We start from the raw sequence: 27,389 nt of genomic DNA, 5'->3' as shown, positions 1-27,389 counted from the left end.
TCCACTTGGACAAATAAAAAACGTTATTTGTGGCAACTTGTTTGGTTCTAATTTTTGCGTTTAAAAAAAAAGGATATTGTGAGAAAATAAATTCTGTTCTTATTCAGAGCTGCATTAAGGAAGCTTAATGACTTGGTCATGTCCCACGGGATTCTCTTCCGTCTTAAACAGCAGGTCCCTGTACAGTGGTACCTCGGGTTACATACGCTTCAGGTTACAGACTCTGCTAACCCAGAAATAGTGCTTCAGGTTAAGAACTTTGCTTCAGGATGAGAACAGAAATCGTGCTCCGGCGGCGTGGCGGCAGCAGGAGGCCCCATTAGCCAAAGTGGTGCTTCAGGTTAAGTACAGTTTCAGGTTAAGAACGGACCTGCGGAACGAATTAAGTACCGTATTTTTTGCTCTATAAGACTCACTTTTTCCCTCCTAAAAAGTAAGGGGAAATGTGTGCGCATCTTATGGAGCGAATGCAGGCTGCGCAGCTATCCCAGAAGCCAGAACAGCAAGAGGGATTGCTGCTTTCACTGCACAGCAATCCCTCTTGCTGTTCTGGCTTCTGAGATTCAGAATATTTTTTATCTTGTTTTCCTCCTCCAAAAACTAGGTGCGTCTTATGGTCTGGTGCGTCTTATAGAGCGAAAAATACGGTGCTTAACCCGAGGTACCACTGTACATTTTTTATCATCACCTTTATTTTTAAAAATGTGGTTGACATATGGAACAGGGAGCCATTGATTAACAGCTTCACTTACAAAGCCATCTCAGGTTTTAATTCAGCTGTTGGAGTGCAGATATTTGAGTCTGTAGCTGCTGGTAAACCTCTGAACTCTGGTTCTGTTTAAAGATTGTTTGGCCAACAAAGAATGCATATATTTCTCAATCAAAAGTCTGTTCATCAATTAAGGGTTATGTTCCCAGACTTCTATTTTTCCTGCAATATCATGGATGTCATTTCGGTATTTTAATTGTGGACTGCACAACTGCGGCCTTCAACGGATGAATCATGTTTTCGAAATCTAAGTTTCAGCTATGGGGATAATTATCTGAGGAAATTAACATAATATATGGGATTACTACTTCTGAACCCATCTTCAACCATACAGCTGGATTCAAAATGGCCAATTCAAAAGTCTATAAGGAACACACACACAAACACAAGATTTATTCTTAATTTCTAGTAAGGAAACCATCCATAGTGGCCTCCAAAGAAATTGATAACAGCAGCAAGCAGAAGAAGAGATGCCATTTTTATTGACAAAATATAACCATCAAACATAAACGACATCAGGAAAAGCTAGGTGTTTGCATCATGAATTAGGCCTGAAAAGAGATTTGGGGCTGTGTACAAAACTCCAGCTCCACTTGCTCAACAGACCTCCATGCCCTTGACGGAAATTCCTTTCTCTCTCTTGCTCCCTGCAGCCCGTGTGTGGGACCCTCCAGAGCAGATTGGGTGGGGTGTACAAGGAAGGGGGAGGTGAGGAAATGGAGGACAATTATAGCAGAACTGAAGCATCCCCTTACTAATATTGGCTTTATAGATTCATCCGATGCTTCGAGCTGCCTTGTGATACAGGGATTCTACAGCTGACATCGCGTGCGACACATGGTTCATTTTGTAACCTGCTTTTAATACATGACTAACCCATCAGATGTTTTTAAGCTGTTATTTTATCAGCCAAGTAAGGTAACCAACCTTCATTAACTGCCACTGTTGCGTCGCTGCATTCTGGCCCATCAGTCTGTAATACTTCCTAGAAAAAGGTTTTACTATGATGTATTTATTAAATAAGGATTTATTTATTTTTCCAAAAGGAAAAAATACATGTTCCAATTTTTGCAGCCGTCTGTTCCCATTTTTGAAAGCAGCCATCCCAATCATGGAGGCAGGGATCCCAATGAGATCTTGTGCATGTGCAAAGAGCCTTCAGGTGTGCGGGAGGAGCTGACATACTTTCCCAACTGCAGCTCCTTGTGCAAAGTCAAATGCTTCTTCTGGACAGGTCTCTCAAGAGGTTTTTCAGTGGGTGCAAGGAGACGTGATGGGATCGGGAGCCACTAAATTCCAGAACACCTGTGGAATGCAGAAACGCTTGCAAACGAAACCTAATTACGATCTTCCACGATATAGGACAGATCTAAAAGCAGACTGGCCGTCTCAACAGCGACTTGTAGGCCGTTCCTTTTCGCCGCAAAGCAGTCCAGAACGGGATTGTCGGCGGAGGTTACGGAAGACTTGCCAACGCAACTTTGCGGGGGGAAAGGACGAGAACGGCATTGCAGAATCTTCCAATCGAGACCTTGCTGGGGGCCACAAAGGCCGCAGCCGCACCTCTGAACTACGTCAGACCAATCGGACCCGCTAGGAAGATCAGGTGGAACGCTCCAAAAATGTCCCCATTTCGTATCGGTGAGAACGTCGCCGCCGTCATGCTCTAGGCAGCGAGACACAGATTCTAGCGAGCCACAAAAGGAATCGGCCACCAACTGGAACTCTGCCCGAGAGCAGCACAAATTTTCCAAGGTGCTGCATGTCACAGCGCAACTCTAAAATAGGAAGGGGATGGGGTTGAGAAAACTATTTTCTAGTATGTTATGATTAAGATACAAAACAAAGATATTCAACGCGAAGAGCAATCCTATGCGTTGTTTGCTTAGAGGTAAGTCTCGCTGTATTACTCCCAGGAAACCGAGCATAGGATTACAGCCTCCGTATAGGGTTTGAGCCAGAGGAACCAAAGCAACGATAGCATTATTTTTAGAAAGCAAGTGTCTTAAATTAATATTTTGCCTGGAAAACAATGTTAATTACAACTCCACTCACTTTTATTTATTAGTAAGTGTCACTGGGGTGGTTCCAGACTTAGTCATACTCAAAGTAAACCTAATGAAATCAATGGGAACTAAGTCTGTCATGACAGTTTAATGATTATTTATTCTTCCTCTTTCTGTATTATTTTAAATTTACAAAAAAAAAAAAAATAGTCACAATGACTGGCGAAAGTACTCTTATTTTAATAGGTTTACTCAGAGTATGAGTAAGACTGGATCCAAACTATTAAAGACCGTGTACTCAGCAGCAGGAGACTCAGGTGGTTTGCAATCTAACAGAACCACCTTTGCCATCGGGAGTGGCCACTGGGACCATACACCAGTCCTAAAGGTTCTTCATTGGCTCCCAGTGCATTTACGAGCACAATTCAAAGTGTTAGTGCTGACCTTTAAAGGTCTAAGTGGCCTTGGCCCAGTGTACCTGAAGGTGTATCTCCACCCCCATCGTTCAGCCCAGACATTGAGGTCCTCCTCTGAGGGTCTTCTGGTGGTTCCCTCACTGCGAGAAGCGAAGTTACAGGGAACCAGGCAGAGGGCCTTCTCAGTACTGATGCCCTCCCTGTGGGACGCCCTCCCTTCAGATGTCAAGGAAATAAAGAACTATCTGACTTTTAGGCAGCCCTGTATCAGGAAGTTTTTAATGTTTGATGTTTTAGTATGTTTCGATATATGCTGTGAGCCACCCAGAGTGGTTGGGGAAACCCAGCCAGATGGGCAGGGTATAATAATAATAATAATAATAATAATAATAATAATAATAATAATAATAATAATTTAAAAAAAATTACTCGGGGCTCATTCTGCATTATTATCATTAATGATTACAATAATACAAGTAATGGATTAATTTTATTACTTAGACTGGTTTCATACACTACACATCAGATAAGTGATGAAGAAATATCTCATCTTTATGAAGACAAAATCATTCCATACAGTTTACAGCAGGAAAAGAATTTTTCAAATAGCCATTTATGCAATACCGAAGAATGAACGAAATAGATAGGAGAGTAAATGAGGCTGAGGCCTTTCACTAGAATGCGCTGATCGGGTAAGATTTTAAGAAGTGCTTGTGCGTTTACTTTTTTTTCCAAAAAAGAGCAATACAGGCTTGAGGATGCTATGGCTCAGACTACTCAGTAACACACAGGTATCTGTGATGCTTTGTAGTCCAGTCATGCTCATCGGAGAAGATATCTGCAAGGTGGGAGAGACCCTGCTTTTCTCTCTCGTCGTTTTCCAGACCAAAATTACCCTTCCCAAGCAGGGCAGAGGTGGGGGAAGTTGTATGCCTTCCTCTCCCCTACTTCTCAGCAGGGGATAAAAACAACTTGGGAAGGTTTTTGTGCTGGAGTTTTCTCCGTGTGGGAGGCAATTTTGAGCTGACAAGGGAATAAAGAAGGAGAGAGCATCTTCCTTCGCTTCACCCTTCCTGGGAACCCGCCCATGCTGTTTTGGATTTAAACAACATCAGCAGCGGCAGCAACAAAATCCCCAAACCATACAGGGTTTTAAGAATCGCAGGCATTTAGAGCCTGGCTAAGGTGTTTCACCTCCGCCAATAAACCAATAACCCTCAATGCTCTGAGCGGATTTAAGTGCATTAAACAGCTTTAAAAAGCCACGCGGATCTCAGCATACCTTGTGCCTTACGTAGGACGACAAATGAGTTTCTGTACAGCCGCCACCTAACAGTACCCAGGGGTCGGAGACAGTTAATTGCAAAACATGCTCCGCCGTTTGACAAGCCAGCTAGGAAAGAAGCAAAGGACTTCCTGTTGTTACTGTTCTTTAAGCCGAGGAAGAAAAATCCAGGTGAAATAAAGAAATGGTTTTAAAGTGGAGATCTCCTTATGCAACCCATCTAAAACAAAAAGCCATTCGCTCATTGTATCTGCATCCGCCGACATTCCCTCAAGGAGCTCTGTGTAGCGGACATAAGGCTTATCCCATTCTGTCCACAGCAACCTTGTGAGCCGATTGAGGCTGCGAAGTCCTGACTCGCTCACGTCACCGGGATACTTTCATAGCTGAGCGGAGACTTGAACCCAAGACCAACCACAACCGGGAGGCAACACATTGGGGAAGGCCGATTTAGGCGAAAAGTCTCGCTCAGCTGCAGCTGATTTTGCTACCTATGCGAATTAGCTCAAGAGACCTCACTCGTAAACGCAATCCCGATAGCATAAGGCAGGCTTCCTCAACCTCAGCCCTCCAGATGTTTTTGGCCTACAACTCCCATGATCCTTAGCTAGCAGGACCAGTGGTCAGGGATGATGGGAACTGTAGTCTCAAAACATCTGGAGGGCCGAGGTTGAGGAAGCCTGGCATAAGGCCATTACTGCTTGCAAACTGCCTCCTTTGTTAGTGTAAGCAGTGGTGGACTGGCAGATTTCCCCAAACTTTTAATGACGCATCCCCTCAATACTTCTCCAAGAATAGGCATCACCGCCGACATTTAAAGAGATTACACCTACCCTCAGCTCCTCCCATGCAGTTTCGTTCCTGCTACAGAGCACCAAGCTGCAGACAACCGGGTCGTCAGGGATTAGATGCAAGAACCGTTTTGAAGCAAACGACTCGGCCCGCAAGTCCTTCAGGTGGCCGTAGCAAGCAGGGGATAGAAATTGCAAAGAAGGCATCGGCTGAGAACCTGTTCAAACGAGGGGAAGTCATGGCATGGCATTAGCTCACAAACATTGAGCGTAGCATTGCATGGAACCGAAGTGAATTCAGCATGTTTCAAAGGCAAAAGTATGAACAGGCCTTTTCTGCAGTGGCTCCCTGTTTGCAGAATGCTCTCCTCAGGTAGGTTTGGCTGGCACCGTCATTAAACACCTTGAGGTGCAGGGCAAAAACTTATTTCAAAATGTAGGGGCGGGCTCATATCATTTTCTATGAAAGGTAAAGGTAAAGGGACCCCTGATCATTAGGTCCACTCACGGAAGACTCTGGGGTTGCGGCGCTCATCTCGCTTTATTGGCCGAGGGAGCTGGCGTACAGCTTCCGGGTCATGTGGCCAGCATGACTAAGCTGCTTCTGGCAAACCAGAGCAGTGCACGGAAACACCGTTTACCTTCCCACCAGAGCGGTACCTATTTATCTACTTGCACTTTGACGTGCTTTCGAACTGCTAGGTTGGCAGGAGCAGGGACAGAGCAACAGGCGCTCACCCCGTTGTGGGGATTCGAACCGCCGACCTTCTGATCGGCAAGTCCTAGGCTCTGTGGTTTAACCCACAGCGCCACCTGCATCCTTATCATTTTCTATATGGTTCTCTAATTCTTATTTCCTTCCCCTGGGTTCTAGCCCAGGGTTGAGGAACTTCAGGCCAGGGGCATGCAGGCCCCCACCTCTCTTATCTGGTCCTCAGGACCTTCCCAGAGGTCATGCACCCTTCCGTCTCCCTCTGCCCAGGCCACCCCCCTCATTTGTCCTGCATGGAACCCTCAGTGTTTTTGCCTCTAGCTGGGATGCATTTCTCTTCCCTCTTGGTTTTAATGCATCTAGGTGGGGTTTATTGCCTGGATTTTTTTGGTCTGGTTGTATGTTGCTTCGAGTTAGCGAGGGCTCCTGCTCGCCTGCGTAGAGGAGAGGAGTTTTTAGAAACTAGCCTGCTGTACAAAAGGTAACATTCACATTTGTTCCTCTGCCCACAAGGTTGCCCAGAGAGGGCTGGGCTGAAAAATGTTGGCATCAGTTATATGCGCCACCATGTGCCCTCTTAAGTCTAGACCAGTGGTTCCCAACCTTTTTTTGGCCATGCCCCAGCTAAGCATCTCTTAAATCCTGATGCTTCCCTCCCCCGTAACATAATTCTCACTATTCAAAAAGTGAACTCCTATTCACGTGGAGGAAGCCTAAATGTCCATTAACTTGGTTTAAACAAGCTTCCAGATTGCCCCCCTTAAAATCAAATTGCCCCCCTTAAAAATCAAATCACCCCACATTGGGAACCACGGGGCTAGACGTAGGTCTGCTACGTCCGTGAAAACTACCCTGCTGGTGAGTTCAGGTACAAAAGGGAAATGGATAATGCAAGCAAGTTCTCTCAGAGGCTGAACGCCTGCTCACCTTTGATAGCCTAGCCAAATTCTACAAAAACTGGGTTGCATCATCACTGTTTATTCTTATTGCTGTCTATTAAATTTATATACATCGTCGTAGTTAGGCTGCATCAGCAGAGCCAATGAAGAGCCACGTGCACCATTAGCTACATGCCATATATTTGAATGGCGCACCCTCATTAACGAACCAACACATGGGGATGGAAAGTAGCGCATCGGAGGAATTGTCACGAGCGAGAATACTGCTTATAACATTACTCTTCGCCGAGAAGCACATCATGAACCTTTCAAGATCGAAAACTCTTTTTAAAAAGTCTTCATTTTGGCATTTTCACATGATTAAAGGTAAAGGGACCCCTGACCATTAGGTCCAGTCGTGGCCGACTCTGGGGTTGCAGCGTTCATCTCGCTTTACTGGCCAAGGGAGCCGGCGTACAGCTTCCGGGTCATGTGGCCAGCATGACTAAGCCGCTTCTGGCAAACCAGAGCAGCGCACGGAAACGCCGTTTACCTTCCCGCAGGAGCGGTACCTATTTATCTACTTGCACTTTGACGTGCTTTCGAACTGCTAGGTTGGCAGGAGCAGGGACAGAGCAACGGGAGCTCACCCCGTCACGGGGATTCGAACCGCTGACCTTCTGATTGACAAGCCCCAGGCTCAGTGGTTTAAACCACAGCGCCACCCGCGTCCCCTTACACATGATAAGAACAAAAATCTGCTTGTTACCTGTTATTTGCTTCAGCGGCTCCATCAGTGCCGCGCCAACTCTTTCTACAGCCACAACATGTTTCTCCTTCAAGTACTGCTTCAGGGCTGGGTGGATAACTTTTTGGCACACCACAAGGCTCACACCATCGTCTACCATTTGCCTGCCTAAATTAAGCAACTGGCCTAAGACCTCTGCTTGCAGAAACACTCTTCGATGGACAAAGATGGTTCCTTCTCCCGTGTCGGACAAGTCTCCTGATAGGGACAGAGAGAAAAGCGCCATCTTGATTGCGCACGAAGGAGCCGTTCTGACGGGAAGCTCTGTGGTCAGATCCAAGTCGGGTGTTTCAATCAGAAGTCCAGGGTAGACCGCAGAATCCATAGCTCTCCTATCTTTCACAGGTATATAAAGACATTTCCCGAAGGCAACGCTGGTCTCCGTGTTTTGTGGGCTGATGGTCAACACAAAGGCCTTCAGCACCAGAGTGCTGATATGATCTACCTCGTTCCTGCTAAGCATACAGGCCCGTTTGCTGGTCAGCACACTGCGCACCAACCCGAGAGGGATCTTGGAGCTGCCGAAATCCACCGGCACTCTACAGCCGCATGCTTCGGATGAGAGATAGTCGGTGCACAGGCTCAAAAGGTGCTGGCAGATTTTAATGGAAGTGCATGGAGCAACGTTCAAAGCTCTGATTTTTTCAAGCAGGCTGCAGCAGAGAATGGCCGTGAATAAGCCGCAGTCACTGAAACGGGAGAGGTGACTCTGCACGGAGGCTGTCAGAAGTTTTAGCACCGGGTGGGTGACGCAGAGGCCAGCGAGCAAAGCAGATGACTGCGATGTGGTGCGGACATATCCTCCCATACCATTGTGGAGCTGTTTAAACCTACCTGTGGGGCCATAGCAAGACTTGACTATTTCACTGAACACAGACAGAACACAGCTAATGGCTTCCTTAGTCAAAGGTTCGCTGGTACACAATGAGGGCCTTTTAGCATCGAGGCGAGACATTTTTCTCCCCCCAGGTAAGATTCCAGTCAGGACTTACTGCACCCCATATAGTTGTCTCTTCCTCCCAGTACTTATGGAAATGTTAAAAGGAAAAGAAGAAGAAGGATATGTTTCCGTTTCCACAAAGCACATTTAATCAACTATGGAGTCAATGACAAAACAAATGCACACTTGCTATGCTAGCTACCAATGTAATGATGCAGAGATTGCGTCATTCATCAAGACCCTTTGATTTAATTTCCAAGCTTGTTTTAGCAGAGGACTTTGCGGCTCGTTGAATGAAATAGGTCCCAAGATGGACACCGACAAATGACAGTCCAGCCACAAGGAGCCAGTTTTTCCGAATCCAGCTGATCTTCTTCATCTCTTTTGTTCACGGCCCGAAACTCAAATGAACAAAGTGAAGTGCACCTACAGTTTTAGAAAAAGAGACGGGTGGTGAATGAGGCTGCCATTAGAGGTACAGTTACTTGTTATTTGTTGTAGATACAATATATTTCAATGAGACCTGTGGGCAAACAGCAGGCCAGCTCAGCAGAATGTGATTATAGCATAATGTGCATTCAAACTGGTTAAAAGACCCTTACAAATCCTTCCCTGTATAATCGGTTATGCAAGCACAATGCAAAAATCCCGTGTTCTTTTAAAATGCTGGGAGAGAGAAACAGTAACCAAAGCAACCAGCCAAGGAAACACCCTAATTTTGACTTGCAGGGCTTCATTTCACCTATATTTTGGCGTACAAAGCAGAAATGTGACCGAAATAATCATGCATTTTCTCAGCTCACATTTTAGCAAGACAATTCACGCCAAACGGATCACTCCGCTTATCTTTTTAACACCGTTGGGGCTCATTTAAAGTCCTATCATGTATTTGACAGGAGGCACATCATGTGATCTGGTATCTGATAACTCTGGCTGCACAAGCAAGGTGTGTGAAATATTGGAAACATCCTGTTTATGCTAGGGAACTGCTACCCCCCCCCAAAAAAAAAACCTAGTGTGAATCTTTAGACACAACACATCCCAGCGACTAGATGTGAGGGGGCATGGCTGAATCGTATAGACTTTAACTGTCTCTTCAGGAGCCTGATATGTCATTTTCATTTAATTTTAAATGAAACAGAAAGCCTATTGTCCTCTTGAATTTGAGGGGAATTATCAGTTTAATACAGAGCTTGAAGATGAAACTAGGAAAAGTGGAATTCTTCACTGTAAGTGTTGCATCCTTTCTTGGCCAATCAATTCTTTGTCTGCTCCCATATCCTACCCACATTGGTCTCCAACAGGTACCCCATGAGTCCTTGGCAATGAAATTCTAAATTGGGGGGGGGGGGGAGAGCCAGAAGAAAGGAAGCCACAATCCACAACTTCCCACTGCAGCCGAAACCCACACAGCCAACCTTCAGACCAAGGACCAACATCAGAATGCAGCAGAAGGTTCCCGAAATCAACCCATGTGCCCAAGCAGTACTACCAGCATGGCCACAAAGTTCAGACAATGCAGCTGCACACCTTTCCATCATGGCCCAACCAAACAAGGGAGTAGCAAGAGCACCCACAATGCATATGATCAGGTTTGCAGATGGGATCTGTGAGTGTCATTGGCCATGGGTAGTTCTTGGTTGGTGTCAGACTACGTGGCCTTCAAAACTTCATATGCTGGTGGAAAATAAAAGCCACAGTTGCCATGCCCATCCCTGTAGGCGGGCAGGAAAGGGATCTCAGCCATTTGCTGGCTGCACCTTGTCATGGGCACTGGGATATGGAGGGCAGAACTGGAACCGTGGTGGTTCCTATACTTAGTCAATGGGAATTATAGGGACAGAACTACCTAAATTGTATAGAAACTTATTCATGTATGCTACTACAGCAGCAAGAATGCCATTTGTCCAAAAGTGGAAAGAAGCAGAAGTCCCAGCAAAGGAAGAATGGACACAAAAACTTATGGAATATGCAGAAATGGCGAAACTTGCTGGAAGAGTAAGAAATCAAGATAACAAACTTTTTATTAAAGAATGGAAATGGTTTATTGGATATTTACAGATAAAATGCAAACTGTTAAAAACACTGGCAGGATTATTGTAATAGCCTGCAATTTCCTAAGAGTATATATTTAAAGTAGATAATTAAATGAATTTGGATATGCAGAATATATTAAAAAATAAATTTAAGGAACCACAGAAAGAGGGGGAAGGGAGTCAAACTTTGAAATGTTAAACTGATTGTCAAACTAATGAAATGTATAACTTTGAAAAGTATAAATAAATTTTTTAAAAGAAATACTCAGTCAATGGGCCTACTCTAAAACAGGACGAGTCTGGAATGAATTTATTGCGCCTGGGCAATTTATCTGCAATTCTTGAAGCAGCTGGAATGAATCTGCTATTCCTAGATTTGCTCTGCCAGTGGCCACCTCTTGGCTGCCTTTGCCCATTAGGCTTGTTTTCCTACTGGGGGCCGACGGCCACATCAGTCACACATCACCTTTGACCAATGCTGCAGGGTGGTTTGGGTGCTGCACTGGTGATTACAATTATTGTTGGGGTGGGAGTGTGTGATTTGGATCATTGCCGTAAGGATCTGACCTAATACGCTTAATTATTATTTGTTTGCTTTTGCAATTGGCCCAGCACCCCCTGCCTATGTTAAATGTATGTTTGTGAGCCCATTCTTCATCACAACCCATCTCGAAGCATGCCACAATTATGGGAGTCCACAGGAGGAGAGGAAGAGGGCAATGGGATCTTCTAAGCCTCAGCTTTCTTGTTGAAAATATATATTTATATTTAGCATTTGCAGAGATATGAGGCAAAACACAAATGCAACATTTTCATATTGCCAGCTCCCCCTTTTAGTGTTCGACTCTCTATTCCAGGCATAGGCAAACTCAGCCCTCCAGATGTTTTGGGACTGCAACTCCTATCATCCCTAGCTAACAGGACCAGTGGTCAGGGATGATGGGAGTTGTAGTCCCAAAACATCTGGAGGGCCGAGTTTGCCTATGCCTGCTCTATTCTCATCCCCACCCCAATTCCTGCAGATATCATTACAATGCAATTAAAAGAAACACAATTGAAGAGCCCAGTGAAGATCTACAGCATATTTAAAACCAAACCCTAAGACAATGTTTAAGACACACTTGTGCATAAAGACTGCAGTTATGTTAATGCACTATAATCTGTCGGTATGAATTAGCCGAATGACTGCAGTACTGATGGCAAACCTCTTTTTTTTCTACGTTTACAGAAATGACGGTTTTTATTTTTTATTTTTAAAAAAACAACCTTAGTAATAATTATTGAAGCTTGCAGACAGGCGGGTTCAGAAAAATTAGGTTAGGCATGTGCTTCTATGCATTATGCATGGAGAACCGTATTTGCAGCAGCTCTGCAAAGGCAGCTGGTGAACCGCAGCTGGGGTGCTTCACATTCATTACAGATCTGATCAGTGCCCGCATCCCATTTTGCCACCCTGTATGAAAATGCAAACTGATGAAAAATGTCACAGCAGATGAATTCAAGCAACCAGGAAAGCACATTTTTAAAAAGATAAACAGGCGGCGGCGTTGGGGGAATGGCTGCACCTTAAATTTAAAGCAGCAAATCCCATATTCAAACGTACGCCCCACAACCAAGATGAAATAAAAACAAAAATGAAAGCTCGGATTCTTAAAGAACCCAGTTGCCCACCGCTGATTTAAGTGTCGCTAATCCCGGTGCATTTTCCCGGGTCACGCAGCTGCCTGGTTTTCAGTTAGCAGGAAGAAAAATCAAACCAGGTTTTTATTGGGTTTTTCCGTGAAAACAATTTTAGCCATGGAGCTGTACACGACGACGACATTACTTAGCATTTATAGACCGCTGTTGGGTTTTCAAAGTGCTTCACATTTTTGCTCTTTACAACAACCCTGTAAGGAAGGGCCTGTGTAATTCTCTCAAGCCCCAGGGAGAACGCCTTGCCTAGGACAACTTAGTGAGCTCAGGGCAGAGGTTAAATCTCAACCGAGGACTTCCCGGTTTGTAGCTCAGCCTCGTAATGAAGGAGGTGAGGACAGGTGACGCCACCTAGGCCCAAAGTCCCCCCCCCCCGCAAAGCAGGCTCAAAGCTTCTCAAAATCATTTTCTCAGCAGCTAAGCATCTGCTCATTTGCTCTGCTGTTGCAAAGGCAAAATGTTATTCTTTTATCAGTACGAGAAGGCTTCAAAAGCCAATGAATAGACTCTGTCAATGCCAAGAATACTCAGGCCTGAGAACTGACTCTTATCTCATTCGGTTGTAACACATCTTGGACACTCTGAAACCCCCTTGGCTTCTCATCCTTCTTTCCTGGGAAGGGCGCCAAGTGTCCAAAAGAGTCCCAAGACAGGAGCTTTCTGTTCAAGCTCAGGAAACTCACTCATCATGAGGCAGGACTCTTGAGGAAGAGGAGAAAGGGGAGGGAACTCAAAGGGGAATATATGCTCTGTGCAAATGACTGTGAACTCGTGCTTGTTTTGTAAATCTATCACACTTGCTCCTTCTACCAGCCGGATGGCAGAATAAAGCTTTTTCTCTGAAACTATTCCTTGAGTGTCTGTTGACTCCCATTTCCCCGTCCCGGGCGCAAAGCTCTTCTCACCTGAGGCTAAAAAGGCTACAGTAGTAACTATGCTATTTAGGGAAGTGGAGCAGATTTGCTTCCAAATATTCTTTCTAAACCCACCTCTCTTATTGACTGACTTTCAGAAATTGCTAGCGTAAAATCTGTGCCTGTCCTCAACAGGCAGAGCCAAGGACTGCCTATTACGGACCACTGCTGTTCTGGGCACGGGAAGAGGCTCTGGATTGTAGAGCTGCAGGAAAAGGGAACAATTTCTATAATTTTGTTGCAATACAAGATTCTCTTTTATTTGCATTGCCTTAATGGTTTTGTTCTTGCTGCAGCAGGAACTTACCTTTCGATTTTTCCGCAGCACCGTTATTGGCTATTTTTTTTACTTTTGCTGTCCTGTTGCAGTACGTATGTCACAAGGCCAGGGTCAGGGACAGTGTCCTCACTCTTTGGCTGGAACATAGGATTGGATTTGATGTTATACCAGCCCCAGTGTATCAACACAAGGCTAGGTCCCATAACAATCAAAACTTTGTAGTTCTTCCAAATGCTTTTAATGCCCATAGCGTGTCTGGCTGCTACCTACGTAAAGAATAGGAAAATTTGAAATACGTTCTACAGAACACAATTTAAACACACATGCACCCTCATACCCCAACATTAATAATTGTGCAATCAAGCAAAGACTGAACATTTGCATTTGGGTAGCATGATCATAATGATATTTTCTCAGAAATAAGCCCCACAAATTTAAGGAGTACAGTCGTACCTTGGTTGTCGAACGGAATCCGTTCCGGAAGTCCGTTCGACTTCTGAAAACATTCAACAACCAAGACGCAGCTTCCGATTGGCTGCAGGAGCTTCCTGCACGCAATCGGAAGCTGAGTAAGCCACATCGGACGTTTGGCTTCCAAAGAACGTTTGCAAACCGGAACACTCACTTCCGGGTTTGCAGCGTTCGGGAGCCAAAAGGTTAGACCCCTAAGGTGTTCAGCTTCCAAGGTACGACTGTACTTGTTTCCAAGGAGATGCCATCTAGCCATTATCTTATAGCAATTTTATTTTCGATTCATGTTTGGAGAAAACCTGTGCTCTCTCCCCCACAATTCCCTCCCTATGCTCTGTGCCCATTAAATAATGAAATCCTTAATTACTTACAGCACAAGATCAGAGTCTGGATAGCTCGGTTGGTTAGAGCATGGTGCTGATAATTCCAAGGTCGCAGGTTTGATTCCCGTATGGGACAGCTGCAGATTCCTGAATTCTAGGGGGTTGGACTAGATGATCCTCAGGGTCCCTTCCAACTCCACAATTATATGATTCTATGTGGGGGTGCACTCTTAAAGATCCTGCACTTACCAACTGTGTGATATGCAGCAATATGTGAGAGGGCTTTCTCAACAAGAGAACCGTGATTATGGAATCTAGCTGGCCTTGCCCCTGGTAGGTTTTGGAGGTGTCTTCTGAACAGGGCTGGATTAAGCATTAAGCAAAATAATCACATGGCTCAGGGTATCAAGGGAAGAGGGGCACCGCAAAAAAATTCCATTGCTGGATTTACCATGGACCATATGACGCAGCTGAACAAAAATAAACATTATTGTAGGGAAAAATAAACATCATTTTCCATCGTACTGTAGGTTGTTTCATTTCGAAAAACAAAATTTTATTTTATGGTTTATATTTTGAATTAGATATATATGAAGAGGAAGTCATTTTTTTTAAGAGGTTAGGGCCTCTAAAGGTCTTAACCTAGCCCTGCATATGAAGACATTTTCATTACCCAGGCATTTAGCTGATTTAAATTCAATTTGTTTTGTAACTTGATTTGTATTTTTTGTTTGTTTCAAAATAGTACAATGACGTTTCGGTTAGGTTTATTAAATGTATATATTGCTTTCCACGACAAATAAATAATAAAAAATAATGCCCTGAAGTGATTTGAAAACAAATTAAATATACAAAAAAGAAACCACATAAGCACGTTAAAAACAGAGTCGGAATAGAATGCTTCGTCCCTACCAATCCAAAGCTGAACACCAAAACGTTGAAAACACCAATATTCTCTGGCATGTTTTGTAAGTGCCCTAAATAAATAATCTCTTCCGAAGACCTAGCTATATCATTTCTCCTTTTTATTGGAGGAACTGGGTTCATATGTTGTTCTTTCTTTAACCTGATATGCAGGTAACTCAAGCAGTTTATTCCCACATTCATTTTGTTTTGCTTACTGAAATTAAGAGTCTGTGTTTCTAAAAGTTCCAAGTTCATTTGTTCCCAAATACAGTGGTACCTCGGGTTACATACGCTTCAGGTTACAGACTGCCAACCCAGAAATATTACCTTGGGTTAAGAACTTTGCTTCAGGTGAGAACAGAAATCGTGCTCCGGCGGCACGGCAGCAGCAGGAGGCCCCATTAGCTAAAGTAGTGCTTCAGGTTAAGAACAGTTTCAGGTTAAGAACGGACCTCCGGAACGAATTAAGTACTTAACCCGAGGTACCACTGTACTTAATTTATTAAGAACTGTTGTAAGAGGCTGCCTTCTTATGCTCTTTTGCTTGGTTATTAATCTCCAGTACAATTTCGTTTTTCTGTTTTGCCTGTTCTTTTTCACGATAAGCACTGAGTGGGTTCAGAATATCTCTTAGAAATGCTTTGCTAGCATCCCACACTTGCTGTCTCTGGAGCATTATTAACAGGGAGGGGAATGCAATTCTTCACATATCCTGATTACTTCTGGGTTTGAGAGCAAGAGCACATTTGACTTCTGGGGGCAGGCAGTTCTTGCTCTAGTTGCAATAATTGCATGGAAGTATGACTGTGCTCTATATAGGTTGATGTTTCATGAAACCTCCAGAACAGATTAAGAGGTGGGTCGGGGCAGAGTGGTGGAGGAGGAAGGGGGGGGAAAGACCAGGATCCCCATAGCGCAAATGGATTTTTGATGCACAAGCAGGCAGACTTCATTGGATTCTGCCTACAACCTCTGTTACAAGAATTCCAAGGTCTCAAATATAGAATAAATGTTCAAAAATGTACAAGGCAAACACATACATAAGTATGAGGCTTCCTCAACCTCGGCCCTCCAGATGTTTTGAGACTACAATTCCCATTATCCCTGACCACTGGTCCTGCTAGCTAGGGATCATGGGAGTTGTAGGCCAAAACATCTGGAGGGCCGAGGTTGAGGAAGCCTGATATAAACCATGTGTCTGAAATAGTACAGCCATTTTGACTCTCCCAAATTGACCTCAAATATTTCTCTGCAAGGAGGAAGGAAATGGGAAAAGCTTTCCAATTGCCTTTGGACTGTAGGGGCTTATACCTCCCTTATCTGTTAAACTGAGGAAACTATTGATTTTTACTGTTTGGTCTTCCAAAGCGGGTATTTTTGCCCTTAGAGCTATCCTGGGCAGGACTCAATGCCCAATTCCTATCTACTGCTATGAGTATTTCCTAGTCTGAAAAATTAGATCGTCATAAAATTTAGGTTGGCCATCATTTGAGCATGTTTCTCTAGTGATCTGTTTGCATTTAATAAAATAAACTGCCTTTCAGGGGCTACCATTTGATTTTCCACAGTCTGTTCCCGATTCTACAAGTAAATCTCTGCAGGGCTGATTGTTCTGCGGGCTGCATATTCTCCTAGGCGTTTATTTTTAACAATTCTTCATTTCCTTATACAAGTGTGCGCATGCTTCTTGAAAGCTTTCGTATTAGCTTTGTCAATATATTTCTCTTTCTTCAGATTCGAGAACATTCTTCCCTTTTAATTAAAATAATAATGCCAGGGTTACACAAGATGCTAAGAGGAAGGCACGCTTGGCAAACCCTCACCATGATCAACTCCCGCCTGCAAACCTATGCTCCCACTGTGGAATGATGTGTGGATCCAGAATTGGCCTCCAGAGTCACTTACGGACTCACTGTTAAAACCATGTTTATGGAAGACAATCTTACTTGGCTACAAGTGATCGCCAAAGAAGAAGACAACTTCGGAATTCCACTAGAGGCTTCCATGATCACAAAGCTGTAGAGTTGGAAGGGACTCCAAGGGTCATCTAGAAACTAATTTCTAAAAAAAACCCAACTAATAGATCTCTACACATAGAAAAGTGGTGCATCAGGGAAAAGATGAGGCTAGAAACTTTCCCTTGATGTCTAGTCTTCTATGCCAGGGGTACCCAACTCCCAAAAGACTGTGATCTACTCACAGAGTTAAAGACTGGTAGTGATCTACCCCCTTTTTGGGGGTGCAGAGCAAAAATATTGAGCTTTTTTTAGGGGAGTCAAACTTGTTGAGCTTCTTTGGGGGGAGCCAGTGATCTACCACAGACGTCCAGTGATCTACCGGTAGATCACAATCTACCTGTTGGACATGCCTGTTCTATGCTAAGGGAATATTTTTGCAGGAGCCAGTCCATCATCCTAAGGCACATTATTCATAGATATGAGCCTCCTACATATGAGTATGCTAAATTGGTAAAGCTCAGGCACACCGTTATCATCTCAGTGAGAACTACGTTTAATCCCACCTCCCACGGGTTAAAGAGCATATATAGATTCAGTTTTTAACTGAACTAGCCTTTTGCTCCCAATAAATGACCAATCAGAGACATCTGTCCCAATTCAGTTTGAGCTGCAGGCAGGATGAACAAAAAACCATAAATCATTTTTACAATTTCACATCTTTTTTTTTCTTTTAAAATAAGCAAAATCTTTTTTTAAAAAAACAAACAAAAACAAACCCCCACATTATTTGGTTTAAAATGAAGCCGGCTTTTAATACAAACCAACATGTTTTAAATGACACTGAAAATAAATCCGTGCTCCTCTAACAAACACCCTTTTGCTTTTCTACGTAGAAGAAAGAACGGGAGGTGGGAGGGAGAATCTGAATTTAGGTCATATGACTGTCAAACAAATGGCACAGACATTTAGGGCACAATCCACCTACAGTTAATACAATTTAAAGCCAGTTGACTTCAAATGAAGGTTTAGGTTTGTGCTCCTGTCCTAGATTGTGTAAATGCTCTGCTTTGTAGCAAACAAACATTATCATCGTTACAGCAAACAGTAACATGTGTTATCTTGTTCAGAAAATATATGAATTAAATAGTTGAATTAAAGTCAGTATTTTAGGGTGGGGGTGGGGTTATATAATCCATCCTAGTGACATAAAAAGGAACGACGACATTTACTGCTTGCACAGTCACGTAGATGGAGTAAAAGTTCAGTTCTGCCCTACTGAAAGCAATGCAGTACAGATAGAACAGCTCTGCAGCTGAACCTGCGTCCAATTTATGACGGTGGTTCCTGCTCCAGCAAGTGACATGCATGTGGAAGCCTTGCTCCTGAGGGTGGATCCCATTATCTGCGCTAGGGTTACAGTGTTTTGCACATGGCAAACTTTCCTGCCCAAGCAAAATGGCAAGCTGTTAGTCAAAATGGGCACGTGCAGCTGCCCTTGGTCAAAATAATCCCCTTTAAGGCCAAAATCAATTGGCAAGTGCTGACAGGATTGTATCTGGGGTCAGAATGGAGTATATAGGGAGGTATAAGCCCCTACAGTCCAAAGACAATTGGAAAGCTCTTCCCATTTCCTTCCTCCTTGCTGAGAAATATTTGAGGTCATTTTATATTGCAGTATTTTGTTGCCCATCCCACTTGTAAACTCATAATACCATAGCTTAAAAACACAAAATGCAGAAACACAGTGCTTGCAATATAGATGCCTGAATGATCATTAACTACACCCAAGTCTACATGAATTTAAAGACATAACAAGAGCCTTCTGGATCAGGCCAAAGGACCATTTAGTTCAACTTATTATTCTCAGTGATCAACCAGATGCTTGCAGTATGCCCCAAAGCAGGATTTATATGCCTAATGGAAATGCAAAACAATCAATTCTGGGTTTTGTTGTGACTGGTCATAGGTTATGAACTACAACGGGCAGAGAGAGACACCATTCAGGGCTCAGTTCTGTATGCTAGATTTGCATAAATATTACAAGCAATGACAGGTTTTAAAATTTAAGTCACACAAGCAAACTTCCAGTTCGATAAATTACAGTAGTTCATTTCGTAGACTTGTGGACTTAGAAGGGACCACGATCTAGTCATCTAGTCCAATTGAACCCATGAACCTGAGATTAAGAATCTCATGCTCTACCAACTGAGCATATTTGGATAGTTAAAATTCAATATTTGGACTCCAATATTCAAGATCACAATAAGGATGACCCAACTTTTAACACTATGCAACAAGCTTCCCAGTTCTAAATGAGATGTTAAGCTGGTTTCTAGGCTACACAACACTCCAGATTGCATGAGGATGGTCTTATTTCTTCAGACAAAATAACTTCCTGTTTAGAACTAGTTTCTTACACAAGAAAGCTCCTCTCTGGCATGATCCTTTTTTGCATTTGTGAAACAATAGCACTATAGTCAGCAGGTGGTGGTAATATGTCCTTTCCTCTGGTCTTGCAACACCACGAAACCCCGAAATAAAGAAGACTTTCATTACTCTCTCATTGCACACATGGATAAATAGGGATTCTGCTGCTAAGGGCTTGAAAGCGGTTGTGTTATAGTGGTTGAAGTGCTGAACAGAAGTGCTGAACAGGTTCGAATCCCCACTTGGTCATGAAGGTCGCTGGAAGACCTTGGGCCAGTTACCTTCCCTACCTCTACCTCTCTTTTAAATCAGAGCCAGTGAAGGTGGTGAATGTCTTGTGTGAGTGTCTGGAGGCGGTTGGAGGACGGATCATGGCTAACAGATTAAGGTTGAATCCTGACAAGGCAGAAGTACTGTTTTTGGGGGACAGGGGGCGTTCAGGTGTGGAGGACTCCCTGGTCCTGAATGGGGTATCTGTGCCCCTGAAGGACCAGGTGCGCAGTCTGGGAGTCATTTTGGACTCACAGCTGTCCATGGAGGCACAGGTCAATTCTGTGTACAGGGCAACTGTCTTCCAGCTCCCTCTGGTATGCAGGCTAAGACCTTACCTGCCTGCGGACTGCCACGCCAGAGTGGTGCATGCTCTGGTTATCTCCCGCTTGGACTACTGCAATGTGCTCTATGTGGGGCTACCTTTGAAGGTGACCTGGAAACTACAACTAATCCAGAATGCGGCAGCTAGACTGGTGACTGGGGGCGGCCGCCGAGACCACATAACACCGGTCTTGAAAGACCTACATTGGATCCCAGTACGTTTCCGAGCCCAATTCGAAGTGTTGGTGCTGACCTTTAAAGTCCTAAACGGCCTCGGTCCTGTATACCTGAAGGAGCGTCTCCACCCCCATCATTCAGGCCAGACACTGAGGTCCAGCTCAGAGGGCCTTCTGGTGGTTCCCTCCCTGCGAGAAGTGAGATTACAGGGAACCAGGCAGAGGGCCTTCTCGGTGGTGGCCCCCTCCCATCAGATGTCAAGGAAATAAACAACTATCAATTTTGGGGTCTTCCTAAAAAAAATATTCAACAACTTTGTGGGTGTCAGGAATTTGAAATTAATTTTACTTGCTTTCCAATTGGCCTTCTCCAGCATTTTTAATTTTTTAAAAAGGGAAGGAAGGGAAGAGTAAAAGTAGCTAAGTCTCTTATCTTCCTCTGCTGCTGAGAGAAGGTTAAATCTCCACAATTCAATGTCCCCCCAGCGGGCATGTAGTAGTAGTAGTAATAATAATAATAATAAATAAATAACAAAGGGTTTCCTTCCCCTGCTGCTCCAGTACCTCTATTTCTCTCTCTCTCTTGGACGGGCCAGCAAATACTCTGCAAACCTCTCAGGCTCCGCAGCTCTCCTGAAATGGACTAAAAGGAGCAATGAGACTACATATCCCAGGATGCACCACGAACGCGAAGAGCTAGGCCGTCCACGGTAAGGGGCTCTCTGTGCATTCTGGGAGCTGTAGTGCGCATGTAAGGAGGGAGCCTAGGCCTCTCTCCCATGAAACCGGCAGGCCAATTGCCGGAGCGTGGGCTGTGACGAGCTATTGGCTACCGCCCGTCACGTGGTTCCGTAGAAAAGTCCCTTACGTAAGGAGAGAAAACGGAAGTAGTCGGCGGACATCTTTGAACGGGCCGGAAGACGTCGGGCCGAGAGGCACCTTCCTCGTTTCCTATTCGCGAATCGGCTCTTTTGAACCGGGCGGGGGATCCCAAGGGCCGAGCTCTGCTGCTCGCGCGCCAGATTTCCGAGTCGTTTTCGAAGCGGGAGAGAGTGGCAAGGCCGACAAACGGCGCGTTATAGAGAAGCAACAGAAAAGCCGCTTAAATGTTTTGGGGCTGGAAGCAAAATGCGAGGCACAAGTGGAGCTGAGAAAAGCGCCTCGCGGTGTAGTCCGTTCCATTCCCACCCACCCACTCCGAACACAGCCGGAAGTCTCGTGCGCTAGCCTCGCCTCTCTTTCCCTCTAAGGAAAAAAAGGCGGTGGAGGAGCCGAATTCAAGGTTGCCGCGGTGAGTTACGGCGGGAGAAAGCAGAGAGGGGAGCTGCTACCGGAATCAGGGGCTCAGCTGGGGCTTTGGACCTCTTATAGTGGAATTACCTCTGTTTCCCCTTGGTGCCTCTTATTTTGGAGCCTTTTACACCAAGATGTGCCGCTTTATGCCCCTAGGTTAGATTCCTAGAATTGCAGAGTTGGGACACCCGATGGTCATCTAGTCCAACCCCCTCTGCCAGCCAGGAATCTTTTTATTTTTTTGCTCGAACCCACTACAGTACCCTGAAATGAAGAGTCTCCCAGGCTTTGATCGACCGAGCCATCCCGCTGCCTTCATTTCTACAGCACACGAACCTTAAGCATTTTAAAATTTTATTTATTTGGTTTTTCAGATTAACATTTCACAGTCGCATGCCCAACATACAGTACAACATAAAAACAAGATTCCAAAGAATCTCCTGGACTTCCCTCCTCCCCTTTGTGGGTCCTATTGTTAATCGTTTTCCCCTGCATCTTTTATGATAATCCAAATCTTTTACCTCTCCGTTGTATCCAAAATTCACCATTAAACTACAAGTGTTATTCCAATCCTACTAACGATTTTAACTGTTTACAATGGTTATTAAGATAAGTTATAAATTTTCCCCATTCCTTATTAAAATTTTGGTCTTCCTGATTTCTGATTCTTCCAGTCATTTTAGCCATTTCGGCATAATCCATCAATTTCATCTCCCATTCTTCTTCTCTTCTTTCCACCTCTGGGCCAATAATCTCTGTGCAGCTATGATCGCATACATAAATAATCTTTTCTGCTCTCTTGGGATTTTGGCACCTCAGAGATCCAGGGATTATTGGCCCGGACTGCAATCCTATTACCATAGTCCTCTGTGCTCCACTGGGATTTCATTGGAGGTAATAATTCGGCATTGCATTCTCTGCTTTAGTAGCTTTGTACAGAGCAAATGAACGTTAATACATTTTTTAGAGAAGAACTTTCTCACGTATGTTCAGGGGGTGAGATGAACTTGGACCCAGAATGTGTCCCTCCAGGTGCGGTTGGACTCTTAACTCCCATCAGCCCAAGCCATTATGGAAAGTGGTCAGGAATGATGGGATTTGTAGTTCAGCAAAAATGTGCCTTAAGCTCCTTAAATCTGTGATTCTTGATGTGAAAATAGGGATGCTCAGAAGTGTTTGGAAAATAATTCACAGATGGTATTTAACTCCGAGTAGGCTTGCTAAGATGTACAAGGCAGAATCAGATAAGTGCTGGAGATGCAAAGAGGCAGAGGGAACGTCCTTTCATATGTGGTGGACCTGTAAAAGGGTAAAAAAGTTTTGGGAAATGATTCATAATGAATTGAAAAAAATGTTCAAAAGTACTTCCCCCCCAAAACCAAAGTCCTTTCCACTGGGGATAATTCAGACAGAAATTCTCAGGTGTCAAAAAAGGTTATTTATGTATGCCACTACTGTGGCCTGTTAGCCCAAAAATGAAAAACGAGTGAGGTCCCAACCAAAGGAGATTAACAACTTAAATTGACAAAATATGCACAACTTGCAGCCTTAACATATAGAATAAGAGAACAAATCTCTTTTCTGATGAAAGCAGCTTTTGAATCTCATTTGGAAACCAAGGGCCCAGAGTCTGGAGGAAGAATGGGGAGGCACACAGTGCCAATGCTTGACGTCCAGTATGAAGTTTCCACAGTCTGTGTTGACTTGGGGAGCCATGTCATCAGCTGGTGTTGGTCTACTGTGCTTCATTAAGTCCAGGGTCAACGCAGCCGTCTACCAGGAGATTTTGGAGCACTTCATGCTTCTTTCCGCAGACGAGCTTTATGGGGATGCTGACTTCATTTTCCAGCAGGACTTTGGCACCTGCCCACACTGCCAAAAGTATCAAAACCTGGTTCAGTGCCCATGGGATTACTGTGCTTGATTGGCCAGCAAACTCGCCTGACCTGAACCCCATAGAGAATCTGTGGGGCATTGTCAAGAGAAAGATGAGAGACATGAGACTGAGCAATGCAGAAGAGCTGAAGGCTGCTATTGAAGCATCCTGCTCTTCCATAACACCTCAGCAGTGCCACAGGCTGATAGCATCCATGCCACACCGCATTGAGGCAGTAATTGATGCAAAAGTGGCCCAAACCAAGTACTGAGTACATACACATGCTTCTACTTCTCAGAGGTCCAATATTGCTCTATTTGCAGTCCTTGTTTTGCCGATTTCATTTAATATTCTAATTTTCTGAGATTGTTAATTTGGGGTTTTCATCAGCTGTACGCCATGAACATCACAATTATAACAAATAAAGGCTTGACATATCTCACTTTGCATGTCATGAGTCTATCTCATATATTAGTGTCACCTTTTAAGTTGAATTACTGAAATAAATGAACTTTTCCATGATATTCTAATTCTCCGAGTTTCACCTGTATATGTGGACTGTCCCTGGATAAACTGACTTTTCTTTATCCTTTGCTGTCTCTGCAGTAATAATTCCTTTGGACACTAGATGTTGCTGTTGTATTATAAGCTTGAGGTGGATGAAGAATTTTGGGAGTGTTTCTGTTGTTAAAGTGTTGCGTTGAATTTTTTTTTCTAATTGAGTGTTGCTGCTGTTACGTATATTGGCTATTGCATCAGCTTGTGTTATTTGTCCGTCATATTTTCAGTGGTGCGCCATTTTTGTTGTAATATAAAATAATTATTAATTTCCTTTGGCTGAGGAAAACAGATGTTCTAAGGACAGCACAAGCAGTCAGGTTTTCTTCTAGCTTGGTATGAAACTGTGCAGAATGGAAAAGCAGAAGGGTATAGAGGGATTTAATGCTGACCCACCAGAATATTCCCATCCGCTTAGAAGCAGGGTAAGGTCATTGCACCATCATAAGCCTTCGGTCTTTCATTGCTTGTTGAGTTACTACATGCGGCTAAGCACTTTGCAGTTAAATGTGGTTTGCCTGCAGGCCTGCAGTCAGAAATAAACAGGCCATTACAGTACAGTGGTACCTCAGGTTACGTACGCTTCAGGTTACACACTCCACTAACCTAGAAATAGTGCTTCAGGTTAAGAACTTAGCTTCAGGCTAAGAACAGAAATCGGGCTCCAGCGGCTGCAGGAGGCCCCAATAGCTAAAGTGGTGCTTCAGGTTAAGAACAGTTTCAGGTTAAGTACGGACCTCCGGAACAAATTAAGTACTTAACCTGAGGTACCACTGTATAGGGAAGAGGAAGGATTGCAAAAAAGTAATTTACAAATAAAGAACTGCATGCAATTGGCCTCTTGTAATGATGGAACCTGCTGGTGGGATTGCACCAAATTTGTCCAGGGGGGATGAGAAGTTATTTGACAGTCTCATGGCTGTGGGATGCTTGCCATTAGCTGTGGCAGTAGAACAACTTCCTTTCTCTTCTTCTCCTTTTTTGTTTATTTATTTTTGCATTCGTGGATCATGTGATGTGAACACACCTGTATCTAAAAGCATCCTTGCCCACAGCACACAAGCATATCGCCGGGAAGAGATTTACCCTAGACTTCCCCATTAATTGCTAGCTTTCTACATGTGGGGGTTTGTTTTCTTCTGCAGAGGACTGTTCAGTCCTGTTAGTCTTTAGCTGCAGTCTCAGGTGGTACAGCCCTGGCACAACAGTAGAGAACGAGACCTCAAAGACCACCTCTCTCCGCAGGAATTTGGATGGCTCCTGAGATGAACCTCTGAGCACCTTTGTGTGCCTCCACGAAACATCCTGAGGGTGGCAACATAGGAACGAGTGTGAAATGTACTCCTTTGGTCAAAAATGTTGTGCTTCAACCAGGCCTTGCGCTGAATAACATCTGATACCCTTCTAAATGTGTTGTGGGAATGGGGATTTTTGTTCTTGTGCTTACAGTGGTACCTCGGGTTACATACCCTTCAAGTTACATACGCTTCAGGTAACAGACTCCGCTAATGCAGAAATAGTGCTTCAGGTTAAGAACTTTGCTTCAGGATGAGAACAGAAATCGTGCTCTGACGGCGTGGCAGCAGCAGGAGGCCCCATTAGCTAAAGTGGTGCTTCAGGTTAAGAACAGTTTCAGGTTAAGAACGGACCTCCGGAACAAATTAAGTACTTAACCCGAGATACCACTTTATTGTGTATTCTCTGTTTTATCTTGTATTTTTATGTGGCGAACCACCCTGATATCTATGGATGAAGGGCCCATATACAAATTTTAATAGTAATTGTCATAAAATAGATTGGCTACAACCATCTAAAATAGATTGGCTCCCAGTTGTAGCTACTCTGTTTCTCTAGGGCTATGGGTTGCGCCCCATTCCTTCCCTGTTCCACCCTACCCCACCCTGTTCCACACTTTTTTGGAGGGATGCGGGTGGCGCTGTGGTCTAAACCACTGAGCCTCTTGGGCTTGCCAATCAGAAGGTCAGCAGTTCGAATCCTCGTGATGGGGTGAGCTCCCATTGCTCTGTCCCAGCTCCTGACAACTTAGCAGTTCAAAAGCACACCAGTGCAAGTAGATCAATAGGTACCACTGCGGCAGGAAGTTAAACAGCCTTTCGGTGCGCTCTGGTTTCCGTCACGGTGTCCAGTTGTGCCAGAAGCAGTTTAGTCCTGCTGGCCACATGACCAGCTGTCTATGGACAAACGCCGGGTCCCTCGGCCTGAAAGTGAGATGAGCACCGCAACCCCATAGTCGCCTTTGACTGGACTTAACCGTCCAGGGGTCCTTTATTTTTACCTTCCACCCCCTTTTCCGGCCACTTCCATGCACCATGATGTGCCTGGTTGTGCACTGGTTAGATGTTGCCTGTACATACACACAATGAAAGCACACACAAACACAGTGGCTTGTCTTAAAACTGCTTAGCTAAAGGATTCTTAGTAGCTGTTTGGACTCTTCAGAATAGAATTCAGTGCTTTTATGGTCCTAATTTGGTTTGCTTTTATTGGGTGGGTTTTTTCATTATTATTAAAAAAAGCTTAAATTCTGTCTGAATAGCTTGTTCCCTCTCTTCCCGTTTGCTCCGCTGCTCTTGCTCAACCAGCTTTTATCTTGCCCTGCTTTATTTTGAATCCAGGAAACATTTGCTTTTAATTACACAGCATTAGCCCTTCTGTCAGACCGTTAAGTGTTGAAGTGCAAAGATTAGTAATAAAAGAATCCAGCCTATTTTTCCCAGGACTTGAGGAATGCAGAAAGCATTTTGGTCGGTCTGATGAATGGCCTGTGTTGCAAATCCACCCCTCCTTCCCCTTAGCCTGAAGCACGATTCAGGACAGTGTCTGGAAAGGCAAAAGGGGAGCTAAGCATTTATGGCAGCAGATGATACAGGATGGAACATTGGGAAGCCTTTTTTTCAATCTAAGGATTGTCTTCCCGGCCAGGAAAATGAAAAATAGGCCACTTCCTTCATTCGGGACTATGCGGACATGAATTCAATTTTGGAACTGTGGCAAATTGAGCTGAGCTCTTCTCCACTTCGTGACCCATTTGACTGACCTACTGCCTGGCAAATAGAAGGCTGATTCAATATCCTTGTCTTACTCTTCTCCCAACACTCTCAGCCCACAGAAGCAGAGCGCAAAAGTTTTTGGAAAAGTAGATCGGGTTGCAATCCTGCTCTCACCCTCTTACACCAAGCACTGAATTGACTTTATCTGGAAGTTGTTAACCATAGTTTCCCAGGCTGTGCGAACTGTCAACCATGGTTAACATCTT

At 44.2% G+C, this 27,389-nt stretch overlaps 2 protein-coding genes across 5 annotated transcripts in view; one reads left to right on the top strand and one right to left on the bottom strand.

Moving 5' to 3' along the window:
* Nucleotides 1–1,497: 1,497 nt before the first annotated feature.
* Nucleotides 1,498–8,631, bottom strand: LOC128410011 (molecular chaperone MKKS-like). Of its 2 annotated transcripts, XM_053380631.1 has the most exons (4): nt 7,627–8,631; nt 5,310–5,485; nt 4,474–4,584; nt 1,498–2,547 (listed from the first exon to the last, which is right to left on the bottom strand). In XM_053380631.1, the coding sequence occupies exons 1-4, from the start codon at nt 8,618–8,620 to the stop codon at nt 2,107–2,109; spliced, it is 1,722 nt and encodes a 573-aa protein (XP_053236606.1). In that variant the 5' UTR covers nt 8,621–8,631; the 3' UTR covers nt 1,498–2,106. The 2 variants fall into 2 exon arrangements, with proteins under 2 accessions (XP_053236606.1, XP_053236607.1); XM_053380632.1 differs by lacking the exon at nt 4,474–4,584.
* Nucleotides 8,632–21,263: 12,632 nt separating this feature from the next.
* Nucleotides 21,264–27,389, top strand: part of SLX4IP (SLX4 interacting protein) — an 89,874-nt gene continuing 83,748 nt past the window's right edge. For 2 of the 3 annotated variants that reach the window (XM_053380633.1, XM_053380634.1), the window contains exon 1: nt 21,271–21,676. The gene's annotated coding sequence lies outside the window, so the exon portion shown is untranslated. Of the gene's footprint in view, nt 21,677–27,389 lie in introns of all 3 variants that reach the window. The other variant, XM_053380635.1, reaches the window with a different exon arrangement.

The sequence above is a fragment of the Podarcis raffonei genome, chromosome 3, assembly GCF_027172205.1.
Source record: "Podarcis raffonei isolate rPodRaf1 chromosome 3, rPodRaf1.pri, whole genome shotgun sequence".
Lineage (NCBI taxonomy): Eukaryota > Metazoa > Chordata > Lepidosauria > Squamata > Lacertidae > Podarcis > Podarcis raffonei.
The sequence above is the reverse complement of the archived record's forward strand: the minus strand, read 5'-3'. Positions and strand labels throughout refer to the sequence as shown.

Excerpts from the sequence above, each read along its gene's own strand:
- LOC128410011 (XM_053380631.1), bottom strand. The coding sequence starts at position 8,620 with ATGTCTCGCCTCGATGCTAAAAGGCCCTCATTGTGTACCAGCGAACCT. Across the intron at positions 5,486-7,626 it reads GCCGCTGAAGCAAATAACAG|GTTCTCAGCCGATGCCTTCT; the intron begins GTAACAAGCAGA and ends TCGTTTGAACAG. Across the intron at positions 2,548-4,473 it reads CGTCCTACGTAAGGCACAAG|AGTTGCGCTGTGACATGCAG; the intron begins GTATGCTGAGAT and ends TTCCTATTTTAG.